Source organism: Sander vitreus, chromosome 14 (assembly GCF_031162955.1).
Source record: "Sander vitreus isolate 19-12246 chromosome 14, sanVit1, whole genome shotgun sequence".
Taxonomy (NCBI): Eukaryota; Metazoa; Chordata; class Actinopteri; order Perciformes; family Percidae; genus Sander; species Sander vitreus.
In genome coordinates this window covers 655,001-667,500 of record NC_135868.1, presented here as the reverse complement: position 1 = coordinate 667,500, position 12,500 = coordinate 655,001, and the positions used below count along the sequence as shown (strand labels likewise).

General features: G+C 46.5%; 1 protein-coding gene across 1 annotated transcript in view; it reads right to left on the bottom strand.

Moving 5' to 3' along the window:
* Window positions 1-8,787, bottom strand: part of dipk1c (divergent protein kinase domain 1C) — a 64,671-nt gene extending 55,884 nt beyond the window's left edge. The window contains exons 1-2 of the mRNA XM_078267861.1: window positions 7,602-8,787; window positions 1,011-2,951 (exon numbers count right to left, since the gene is read on the bottom strand). Of these exons, the coding sequence (XP_078123987.1) occupies window positions 1,011-1,241 (231 nt within the window). The 5' untranslated portion in view covers window positions 1,242-2,951; window positions 7,602-8,787. The remainder of the gene's footprint in view (window positions 1-1,010; window positions 2,952-7,601) is intronic.
* Between the last annotated feature and the right edge of the window lie 3,713 nt (window positions 8,788-12,500).

The window sequence follows — 12,500 nt, the reverse complement described above, 5'->3', positions numbered from 1 at the left end:
GAAGATATGATAAGAAATTAATTATTAAAAGTATGTAAAAAGCCTAAGAGATGCTAATAACATGTTGGTTGGTTTTGCTTTTCATGTTAATAGTTAACAGGAAACCCTTTTCTCCACGCAATGCATGAAGTAAGTGAACAGAGACTGAAGGAACAGATTCCCTGTGAGTGGGCGAAGGGAAACTTTCAAACACAAATCCTTTCAACCTCAAAATGAAAAGAGCAGCAGAGAATATTTCCTCCAATAATCCAGCTTCAGTTGGCAACAATCCAACAATTCAGCGCGGCAACAAGCTGATGTGTAAAGACATCGTTGTTACCTCAACACACATGCCCGCGCGTGCGCGCGCACACACACACACACCGAGACACACGCACAGAGACATATACACACACGCACAGAGACATACACACACACTCACAGAGACACGCACAGAGACATATACACACACACACACACACACACACACACACAGAGACACTCTCACAGACGCACAGAGACATACACACACACACACAAACACACAGAGACACTCTCACAGACGCACAGAGACACACACACACACGCACACACACACATGCACGCACGCACAGAGACACACGCACATGCAGGGTAAATCCAGACAGCTAGCTAGACTATCTGTCCAATCTGAGCTTTCTGTTGCACGACTAAAACTACTTTTGAACGTCCACATGTTCCACCAAAACAAGTTCCTTCCTGAGACTATTTAGCAGAGGCACCATGGCTCCGTCCGGAGCTTAGCCCCGCCCACGATGATTCAGATTGGTTTAAAGAAATGCCAATAAACCAGAGCACGTTTTTCTGCCATCCAGGAATGCTGTGTGGACTAGCCAGACCTTCCTCCGCAGCGCTGTGGAGGAAGGTCTGACAAAGCGAGACTGATGTTGTGTATTGTCCCAAACACATGCAAATGAGACCCTGTGTCTGAATGAGATTATCGGTGTAAATAAAGGTTCAAATAAAATAAATGAAATATGTGCCTGACTCACCAGTCTCTGCAGGATCCTCTTGCTCTTGTCGTCGGTGCAGTAGTCTGACAGGATGCTCCTGTGGACCAGAACCAGGCCGTTTAGAAAAAGCCAGGAGCCGAACCAGAGCAGAGCGAACACCAGCGTCCCCCGACGGGACCACAGCCTGAGGCCGAGCCACCGGAGCAGCCACAGCCCACCGCCACCGCCACCACTTCCGCCTCTGCCTGACACCAGTCCCCCAGGGAGCATGTCTGCACAAAAGTGTCCGAAGTCTTCTGAATAGCTGCTGAATAGTTTGGACGCTGCAGAAGTCCTTCAGATTCTGAAGAGGTTTGTGTAAAAAAAACTTTGCAGACAAAAAAACTAATCTGTGGCTTCAAAAAACCGTTGTTTGAAAATGAAAATAAGCTCCTAAAAAAAGTTGTAGCACAGAAAGGAGGATAAATACTCCTGAGCTCATATTAAATAAGTTTTAGTTGATTAAAAAACGTATTTCTATCATTAATATTTGCTAATTATCAGTTTGAAAAAAGACTTGGTAACGTAATTAATCATGTCGTCAGCATATTGTGCTACTCCAGTTAGGAACCAGATTTCCACTGTGCCTTTAATCTCCCATGATGCTTTGCAGTCAGTTAAAGGGGAACAGCTGCAATCCAAAGACAAAGAAGTTGTGTTTAAAGATGAAAAGTATCTATCGAGGCCTGTTTCTCTGTTTCTGCATCGACTTGGAAAAAGTCAAAAGGACCGGACGACTGACTGACGTGTCCCCGAAACACAGGAAAATCCCAAATAGTTCAGGAAAAAGAAGTCGAAATCAGCAGAAGAAAAGAGAAGTCTGTAATCATCCAATCAGAGCAAGATGTTCCAGCCAACTGGTCCGACTTCCAGCTTTGCTCTGCAGCTTCTCCGCAAGAAATATTTGGACATTTAGTTTGTTCATGCTGAAGTTTCATCTCTTCATATCCGACCGGTTGGTTTGTTTTTCCTCACAGCAAGTTGGGCAACAGGAAGTAACTCGCCGTCACACCGCGTGATGTGTGTGTCCGGGCCCGACACACACACACACACACACACACACACACACACACACACACACACACACAAATACACAACCAGCTGCACTAGGGCTGCACAATATATTGTTTTGTTATCACCATCGCAGTATCAACTGCCGCAATAAAACACATCGCAAAAGGCTGCGACACATTGCGAAAGAAAGTCCGAGATTAATTGTGTTAGTTGGAAACTGCTCTTTAAAATGTAACTGTCAATCTTTTTTTAGTGCTGCCTTTTATATTCAACTCAATGTTCAATTTGTCCAATAAAAGAAAGATGGAAATGATTTCCTTTCGTTTGTTTTAAATCCAACAAGCAGTTTGTTGGATTTCGGCAGAAACTGAGAACACTTTAATATGTTTTATTCATCGCAAGTGATATCGTTATCGCGATATTCAACAACGTTATCGCATATTTTCCTCATATCGTTCAGCCCTAAGCTTCACACACACACACACACACACGAGCGTGCATGCAACTACACACAGACACACATTTACACACACTCTCTCATGCACATAAACTCACTCTCGCTACAGCGTGCACCCTGCAGACTTCCCTGCGACAGCGTCTGTAGTTTCTCAGAAGAAAAATGTCCCTGAATTCATTTACAGGGAACAAACTTCAAAACATCCAACGGAAGAAAGTCTCAGTAATGGAGAGAGAGAGAGAGAGAAAAACATCCAAAAAGTATGAAAAAAAAAGAATCCTTTAGAAGCTCTGCGATGCCGGAAAATGGCCTTGATATTGGAGAGTTCCTTAATGAGCGCCGAAAGAGAAAAATAGATGCAGGAAATGTTCCCTTGATGTTAGAAAATAGAGCCGTGCTTTGTTGGTGCCAGAGTTTTTTGGTTTTTTTGCCGCTCTGATCTCTGGACCTCGATGTTCTGACAGAGAGATCTGTGACAAGACAAAAAGATCGAACTGATGTCAACACTTTAGATCTTTTACTCAGATCAACATCTTAGCCTTTTGCTCTTAAAAAATACCCATGAAAAACTCTTAATAATCAAATGATTTCCCCCTCGAAAGACGAACAGCAATTAGCATCCACCATCCTGCAGTACTGTGGGACACTAAGTGTGTTTTCTCAGACAGCTTGTCTGCAGAGAAACTTTTCATGGTTTCGTGGAAGTGTTGAAAGGCAAAGAAACTTGTAAAAACTTTCTCTTTTCCCCCCAAAGAGTTCAGGAGAGAAGAGTCTGATTTCTTCTCTGATGTTCTCGTTGGAAAAGATAATTATATTTTCTTTTTGCAGCAGGGTTAGTCGAGGTATGGCAACGTATGAGAGACAATGTAGGTATAGAAAAGAAAAGAAATCACGGCGCTGGGGGACGGGAGGGGGGGGTTAATGTTCGCCGAAAAAACAGCATTACAAGATTCAAATCATATATTTTACGTTAAAAAAAAACTTGGATATTCTCTGAGATTAAAGTCACAAATTTACGAGAAACAAAAACCCAGGCGATTATTCTAGTTTTTAGTTTTTTCTCTGGTAAATTTGTGATTTTATTTTATTTTTTGGGCATTTTTAGGCCTTTATTTGTATAGGACAGCTTAGACATGAAATGAGAGAGAGAGAAGGGGAATGACATGCAGAGAGGGAAAGGGAGAGAGACGGAGAGAGAGAGAGACAGAGACGGAGAGAGAGAGAGAGAGACAGAGACGGAGAGAGAGAGACAGAGAGAGAGAGAGACAGACCGAGATAGAGAGAGACAGGGAGAGAGAGAGAGAGACACAGAGAGAGAGAGAGACGGACAGAGAGAGAGAGAGAGAGAGACAGACAGAGATAGAGAGAGACAGAGAGAGAGAGAGAGAGACAGACAGAGATGGAGAGAGAGACAGGGAGAGAGAGAGAGAGCGAGAGAGAGAGACATAGAGAGAGAGAGACAAAGAGGGAGAGAGAGAGAGAGAGAGAGACAGAGAGAGAGAGAGAGAGACAGAGAGAGAGGGAGAGAGAGAGACAAAGAGGGAGAGAGAGAGAGAGACAGAGAGGGAGAGAGAGAGACAGAGAGAGAGAGACAGAGAGCGACAGACAGAGAGAGAGAGAGACAGAGAGAGAGGGAGAGAGAGACAGAGAGAGGGAGAGAGAAAGAGGTGCTAACGTTAGATAAAACAAAGTGAGTTCCCTGTATCCTGAGCATCCGGTCATACCGTATGACTCGCTGTGCTGTGACTCATTATCTTTATTGTTGTTATGGAAACGAAAGGTCTGGCTACTCCGCTTGTCATTGGTCGACTGTCAAAAAAAAGCACTTGACGTAGGGCGTTTTTTAAGAAAAGTTGGATTTTTTTCAACTTCAAAAAGACGCTCCGAGCTGCAGAAAAGAAGTCGGCTCAGGACTTGTATCCCTACTGGTCTAAATCTAAAATAAGACCCGTTCATTGAGAGATGTTTCTGCTGTATGGACTTTATGGACTCTGCTGTGTGATCATTTGGCCTTTAATCCGTGCTGTGGTCGTGGTTCCTCTCACAGAAACATCTAAACCACAAACCCTGGAAACACACGGAGACTCGCCAGAGCTCCTCTCTGCCGTTGCTCAGACTCCTCAGAGACCCAGACGATGAAATGGAACTAAATATAGGCCTATTAATATCAGATATATCATATCATATGTAGCGCTGGAAGAAGCATTCAGATACTTTTACTGCAGTAAGAGTACTAATACCACACTGTAATAATACTCTGTTACAAGTTACAGTCTGTGAGTATCATCAGGAAAATGTAGTTAAAGTATTAAAAGTAAATAAAAATCAGAAAATGGAAACAATCCAAACAGTTGTGATGATCAACTTTCTGTCTCTCTCTCTTTTTCTTTCTCTTTTTCTTACTTTCTCTCTCTCTTTCTCTCTTTTTCTTTCTTTCTTTCTGTCTCTCTCTCTCTCTCTCTCTCTCTGTCTTTCTCTCTTTCTTTCTGTCTTTCTTTCTTTCTCTCTCTGTCTCTCTTTCTCTCTGTCTCTCTTTCTCTCTGTCTCTCTTTCTCTTTTTCTTTCTCTTTTTCTTACTTTCTCTCTCTCTTTCTCTCTGTCTCTCTTTCTCTCTTTTCTTTCTTTCTTTCTGTCTCTCTCTCTTTCTCTCTGTCTTTTTTTCTCTTTCTCTCTTTCTCTCTCTCTCTCTCTCTGTCTCTCTGTCTCTCTTTCTCTCTCTCTCTCTCTGTCTTTCTTTCTGTCTTTCTTTCTCTCTTTCTCTCTTTCTGTCTTTTTTTCTCTCTTTCTCTCTCGGTCTTTCTTTCTCTCTTTCTTACTTTCTCTCTTTCTTTCTCTCTCTCTCTTTCTTTCTGTCTCTTTCCTTTCTTTCTGTCTGCAGCTTTGTTTAACATTATTGTCACTCTTTTCATCTTGTTGTCTTTTTTTTCCGAAATTTCCGCCGCTTTTGTCAACATTTTCAGCGCTTTTTTGACGCCTTTTCAGCGTTCTGGGTGCTTTTTCCGATACTTGTGGCATTATTTCTTAGTATCTTTAACTTCTCTTGAATCATTTGGCATTTTCCTTGACTGCCTATCCTCCGGCCCGGCTTCTTATAGAGTATCATATATATTTATGTATCACATGTTTGTTTCCTATTGATGGGAGGATGGGAGATGCAGCTGCTGCAGCTGTTCTCAAACTGTCCCCGTAGATAAAACAACGTATTAGCTGCTATTTATACCATACATATACTCTGTCTCTTAGATACATATACACTACCGGTCAAAAGTTTGGGGTCACTTAGACATTTCCATTCCACTCCATTACAGACAGAATACCAGCTGAGATCAGTTGCATTGTTTTTTTAACCAGGGCAGCAGTTTTCAGATTACATCATGTGTTTACAGAATTGCAAAAGGGTTCTCCAATGTTTTCTCAGTTAGCCTTTTAAAATGATATCAGATTAGTAAACAGAATGAGCCTTTGGGACATTGGATGAATGGTTGCTGATAATGGGCAATGAAGATATTGCACTAAAGACCAGCCACCCACTCAGATCAGCTGGTATTCTGTCTATAATGGAGTGGAATGGACATTTCTAAGTGACCCCAAACGTTTGACTGGTAGTGTGTGTGTGTGCATATATATATATATATATATATATATATATATATATATATATATATATATATATATATATATATATATATATATATGTATATATGACCCTCCAAATCATTTTGAGGGTCCCAAAAACTCCTCCGGTGGCCCCTTACATAAATAACGAACAGTCCATAAATTGCCGATTTCTGCGCAAAATATGCGGGGCTTGCATGATGTCATAATCCCCGCGTTTTCGTTGCAAAAAAGTCCCAAATATCTTATCAGAAAGATGAAAAATGTTGCGTTTACACACAAGAGCAGCCGTTTTCGCTTTCTGCCATGGGAACGTTATGAAGTGACGTTATGAAGCGGCGTTATGAAGCGGCGTTATGAAGCTTGACGGCGTTATGAAGCGGCGTTGTGAAGCGACGTGATGAAGTGGCGTTATGAGCGGCGTTATGAAGCGACGTTATGAAGCGGCGTTATGAAGCGGCGTTGTGAAGCGACGTGATGAAGCGGCGTTATGAAGCGACGTGATGAAGCGGCGTGATGAAGCGACGTGATGAAGCGACGTGATGAAGCGACGTGATGAAGCGGCGTGATGAAGTCACGTGATGAAGCGGCGTGATGAAGCTGACGTGATGAAGTCGGCGTGATGAAGCGACGTGATGAAGCGACGTGATGAAGCGGCGTTATGAAGCGGCGTCATGAAGCTGATGATGCGGCGTTATGAAGCGACGTTATGAAGCGCATGACGCGTGATGAAGTGGCGTTATGAAGCTGACGTGATGAAGCGACGTGATGAAGCGGCGTGATGAAGTCAGCGTGATGAAAGCGACGTGATGAAGCGGCGTGATGAAGTCGATGCGTGATGAAAGCGACGTGATGAAGCTGATGTGATGAAGCGACGTTATGAAGCGGCGTCATGAAGCGGCGTAATGAAGCGACATTATGAAGCTGACGTGATGAAGCGACGTTATGAAGCGACGTCATGAAGCGGCGTCATGAAGCCGACGTAATGAAGCTGACATTATGAAGCGGCGTGATGAAGTGGCGTTATGAAAGCGACGTGATGAAGCGACGTGATGAAGCGACGTGATGAAGCGACGTTATGAAGCGACGTGATGAAGCGACGTGATGAAGCGACGTGATGAAGTGACGTTATTATTATAAAAGCTGTAAACCCCGCGATGAAGCCACGATGAAACCACAGTTTCTGCAAGTTCCCGCTATTTCATCGCATAAATATCCCACATATTCCATCACATTTTTTAAGAAAACGTGACGCATAATTAAGGATTTTAACCCAAAACAATCACAAAAAAAACTCAAAAAAGCATTTTTCTGGAACGACTGACTTATGCCATATCACGATATCACGATATCCAAAATCTAAGACAATATCTAGTCTCATATCACGATATCAATATAATATCGATATATTGCCCAGCCCTAGATTATAAACTCCCAAAACCCTTCTGATCTCTGAGATTATAAACTCCCCAAATACCCCTCCAGTTTCTCCTTGTTCCACTCACCGGCTCCTTTAAGTGGCTCCTGAATCCGGGCTTCTCCGAGACTCTCAGGAGCGCAACAGGAGCCAAAAATCCACAATGTCACCTTTAATCTTCCTGCAGATTCCCAGACGGACAGTCGGAGCCCGGGAGTCGCAGCAGCAGCTGCTAGAGCCGGCAGTATATCTCTGGGAATGTAAAACGGGTTTGGGGGGGGGGGGGGGTGTGGTGGGGGGTGCTGTGAGAGACCGCAGGACTCTTTAACAGTTCCCGTTAACTCCTCGCAGTCAGAGAAGATGATTCAGCAGACAGTCCGAGTCTCCCGGGGATGCTGAGGAGACCCAGGTCCAAACAGTTAGACTGCTGTTCCCACTTAAAGTAATATGTAAAGTAATAATCCTGTTAGCTTTTCTTAGATTCTTCTGGTTGCGTTTGCAGGTGTTTGATTTGCTACTATAGTCTGGTTTAAATGATGCTCCAGAAATACATTCAAAATGTTTGTAATCCTGTTTTGTGCGTCGTTTAGTTCTTCGAAAAAGTCGATTTTTCCTGGAAAAAACACAGTTTTTCCTCGAGGTGATGATTGAAAACTAAAAAAAAACTCCTAAAAACAAACCGAAGACTCAAATAACTTCTCCCCCCAAACATCCGGAATAATGATGTCTGTAATCCTACGATTCGTGGGTCCTTTAACTTTAAATGGATCTTAAATGGACTGAAGGTGGGTCTGCACAGTCCAGATAACTTACCGTATCCCTCTGTGCTCTCTGCAGGTATCTCTCTCAGGTGATCACACAGTCCCAAAACTGTGCCATGTGGCGTTGACAGGCAGCAGGTGGAGCAGGTCTCGGTCCGGAAAGATGCTTCGGGAGATAAAGCGTGAGACTTTTCCACCAGGAGGCAGAAAAACAAGAAAAGACCGTCCTGGAAACCTCGGACTGAGCTGCAGCTCCAGCAGACGTCTCTGCTTTCTGCTCACACTGCTGCTGCTGCTGCTGCTGCTGCTGCTGCGCTCTCTCTCTCCGGCTGACTGTGTGTGTGTGTGTGTGTGTGTGTGTGTGTGTGTGTGTGTGTGTGTGTGTCGCGCTCAGGCTTGTTCGTTCAGCCCCATTCCTCTTCTTACTTCCTCCCTTCAGTCTGCTGCACTTCCTTTCCCTTTTCCCTTCCTAACAACGGTGTGTGTGTGTGTGTGTGTGTGTGTGTGTGCGTGTGTGTGTGTGTGCGTGTGTGTGCGTGTGTGTGCGTGTGTGTGTGTGTGTTTTCAGAAAGAACGGAGGCGGCTCATCTGACGTCCCTCCTCTTAGACTAAAGAAACTCCCCCCTTCACCCTCTCCTCACCCCTCTCTTGTATTAACATGCTACTGTACCTCCCTCCCTCCCTCTCTCTCTCTCTTTCTCTCTCCCTCCCTCCCTCCCTCTCTCTCTCTCTCTCTCTCTCTCTGCTCTCTCTCCCTTCCTCCCTCTCCTCCCTCTCTCTCTCTCTCTCTCTCTCTCTCTCTCCCTCCCTCCCTCCCTCTCTCTCTCTCTCTCTCTCTCTCTCTCTCCCTCCCTCCCTCCTCCCTCCCTCTCTCTCTCTCTCTCTCTCTCTCTCTCTCTCTCTCTCTCCCTCCCTCCCTCCCTCCCTCTCTCTCTCACTCACTCTCTCTCAGAAAATGTATGCAAGATTACATCTGCATGAGCCTCGCCAAAATAAAAGCTCTCACCCATTTATCTCACTTTCCTTTTCTTCGCTTCCTCCACCCTCTCTCCTCCCCCTTTCTCCCCCCTCTCTTACTCCCCCTCTCTCCCCCATCTCTTACTCCCTTGTTCTCCCCCCTCTCTTACTCCCCCCTCACTCCCCCCATCTCTTACTCCCTTGTTCTCTCCCCTCTCTTACTCCCCCTCTCTCCCCCCTCTCTTACTCCCCCCTCTCCCCCCGTCTCTTACTCCCCCTTTCTCCCCCCCTCTCTTACTCCCCCCTCTCTCCCCCGTCTCTTACTCCCTTGTTCTCCCCCCCTCTCTTACTCCCCCCTCTCCCCATCTCTTACTCCCTTGTTCTCCCCCCTCTCTTACTCCCCTCTCTCCCATCTCTTACTCCCCCTCTCTCCCCCCTCTCTTACTCCCCCTCTCTCCCCCGTCTCTTACTCCCTTGTTCTCTCCCCTCTCTTACGCCCCCCTCTCTCCCCCGTCTCTTACTCCCTTGTTCTCCCCCCTCTCTTACTCCCCCTCTCTCCCCCGTCTCTTACTCCCCCTCTCTCCCCCGTCTCTTACTCCCTTGTTCTCCCCCTCTCTTACGCCCCCTCTCTCCCCCCTCTCTTACTCCCTTGTTCTCTCCCCCTCTCTTACTCCCCCTCTCTCCCCCCTCTCTTACTCCCTTGTTCTCCCCCTATATATACACGGTGAATATACTGTCTTACAGTTTTTTCTGATGGCTTAGAAAACATTGTAGTTCTCTTGCAGAAGCTAATAAATCTTGCTTAACTCTTCAAACCTTCGTAAAAATGGTATTTTCGTATCAAACAGTTAACACAAGCCATCACATTAATAAGCACACAATGCACCAACTACACACTGATGGTATGAATAAAGAACACATCTGGCTTCTCTAGTTCTGTAACCATCCAGGGATCCAGACTTCAAGTCTGGGTGTTCATTTACACACATCAAAACAAACACACGTGTTTCACGTGTCATTTCACTGAGAAGAAAAAAAAAATCAGTCTACATCGTGTCGTCTACATCACATGCAATGTCCTCTAGTCCAAGGCACCGGGGAAAATATCTTCTGGGATGCTGTATCCAGCCCTGACATGATGCCTGGTCAATATCCCCACATGCCTCCTCCATTGCCTGTTAAAGGGCTATGCGTTGATGGGGATGACGGTCATAGACCTTCCTAGAACTCTTCAATGGGATTCAAGAATGGAGAGTATGTGGGGAGGTTGAGTACAGTGAAGAGTGTGTGATCTGTGAACCAGCTGCGGACCAAAGCAGCCCTATGGACACTAACATTGTCCCATATGATGACGTATCTGGTCTGCTCTGGTCTCTGAACATTAGTGAGCATGTCATGTTGGTCAGGTGTCCAGGAATGTAATGATGTGTGCAGTGTTATGTGGGCCTAGGGTTGCATGATGGTGAACAACACCACTTTGACTTATAGCTGCAGGCACAGTTATGTTACCACCACGTTGTCCTGGGACGTTGATTATGGCACGGTGTCCAATAATGTTCCTGTCACGTCTTCTTGTTTTAGTGAAGTTAAAACCTGCCTCATCCACAAAAAGCAGCTCATGACCCATTGGCATCTGCCTCCAGCTCCATCACTCTCTGGACAAGACAAAACAAATCTCCCTCTCTTCTTCACCTCCGCGTCCTCTTCCTCCTCCTCTCCCTCTCGCTTCTTCACCTCCTCCTCCTCTCCCTCTCGCTTCTTCACCTCCGCGTCCTCTTCCTCCTCCTCTCCCTCTCCTCTTCCTCCTCCTCTCCCTCTCGCTTCTTCACCTCTCCTCTTCCTCCTCCTCTCCTCTCCTTCCTCTCTCCTCTCTCCTCCTCCTCCTCCTCTCCCTCTCTTCTCACCTCTCGTCTCCCTCTCCTCTCCCTCTCTCTTACTCCCCTGTTCTCCCCCTCTCTCCCCCCTCTCTTACTCCCCCTCTTACTCCCCCTCTCTTACTCCCCTGTTCTCCCCCTCTCTTACTCCCCTTTTCTCCCCCTCTCTCCCCCCTCTCTTTCTCCCCCTCTCTTACTCCCCTGTTCTCCCCCTCTCTGTCTCCCCCTCTCTCCCCCCTCTCTTTCTCCCCCTCTCTTACTCCCCTGTTCTCCCCCTCTCTTACTCCCCTGTTCTCCCCCTCTCTATCTCCCTCTCTCCCCCCTCTCTTAATCCCTGTTCTCCCCCTCTCTTTCTCCCCCTCTCTCCCCCCTCTCTTACTCCCTCTCTTACACTTTGTAAAACTGTAGGTACAATCCACTGCACAGCACTCTTTTTGCAGAACTGTAAACACAACTGAGAGGGGGGAGAGAGGGGGAGTAAGAGAGGAGGGAGAAAGGGGAGTAAGAGAGGAGGGAGAGAGGGGGAGAACAGGGGAGTAAGAGGGGGAGTAAGAGAGGGGGAGAGAGGGGGAGACAGAGAGGGGGAGAACAGGGGAGTAAGAGAGGGGGAGAACGAGGGAGTAAGAGGGGGAGTAAGAGAGGGGGAGAACAGGGGAGTAAGAGAGGAGGGAGAGAGGGGGAGAACAGGGGAGTAAGAGGGGGAGTAAGAGAGGGGGAGAGAGGGGGAGACAGAGAGGGGGAGAACAGGGGAGTAAGAGAGGGGGGAGAACGAGGAGTAAGAGAGGGGGGAGAAAGGGGGAGTAAGAGAGGGGGAGAACAGGGGAATAAGAGGGGGAGTAAGAGAGGGGGAGAGAGGGGGAGACAGAGAGGGGGAGAACAGGGGAGTAAGAGAGGGGGAGAACGAGGGAGTAAGAGAGGGGGGAGAAAGGGGGAGAACAGGGGAGTAAGAGGGGGAGTAAGAGAGGGGGGAGAGAGGGGGAGACAGAGAGGGGGCGAACAGGGGAGTAAGAGAGGGGGAGAACGAGGGAGTAAGAGAGGGGGGAGAAAGGGGGCGTAAGAGAGGGGGAGATCAGGGGAGTAAGAGAGGGGGAGAAAGAGGGGGAGAACAGGGGAGTAAGAGAGGGGAGAACGAGGGAGTAAGAGAGGGGGAGAACGAGGGAGTAAGAGGGGGGGAGAAAGGGGGAGAAAGAGAGGGGGAGAACGAGGGAGTAAGAGAGGGGGGAGAAAGGGGGAGTAAGAGAGGAGGAAGAAAGGGGGAGTAAGAGAGGGGGAGTAAGAACAGAACAACAACAAAACAAAATACTAAAAAAACCTGAAAATCTCATCATATTCCAGTTTTTTCTGAATGCTTAAACCCGAACCGTGATTGTCGAAGCATAACTTCTGAAACTATTA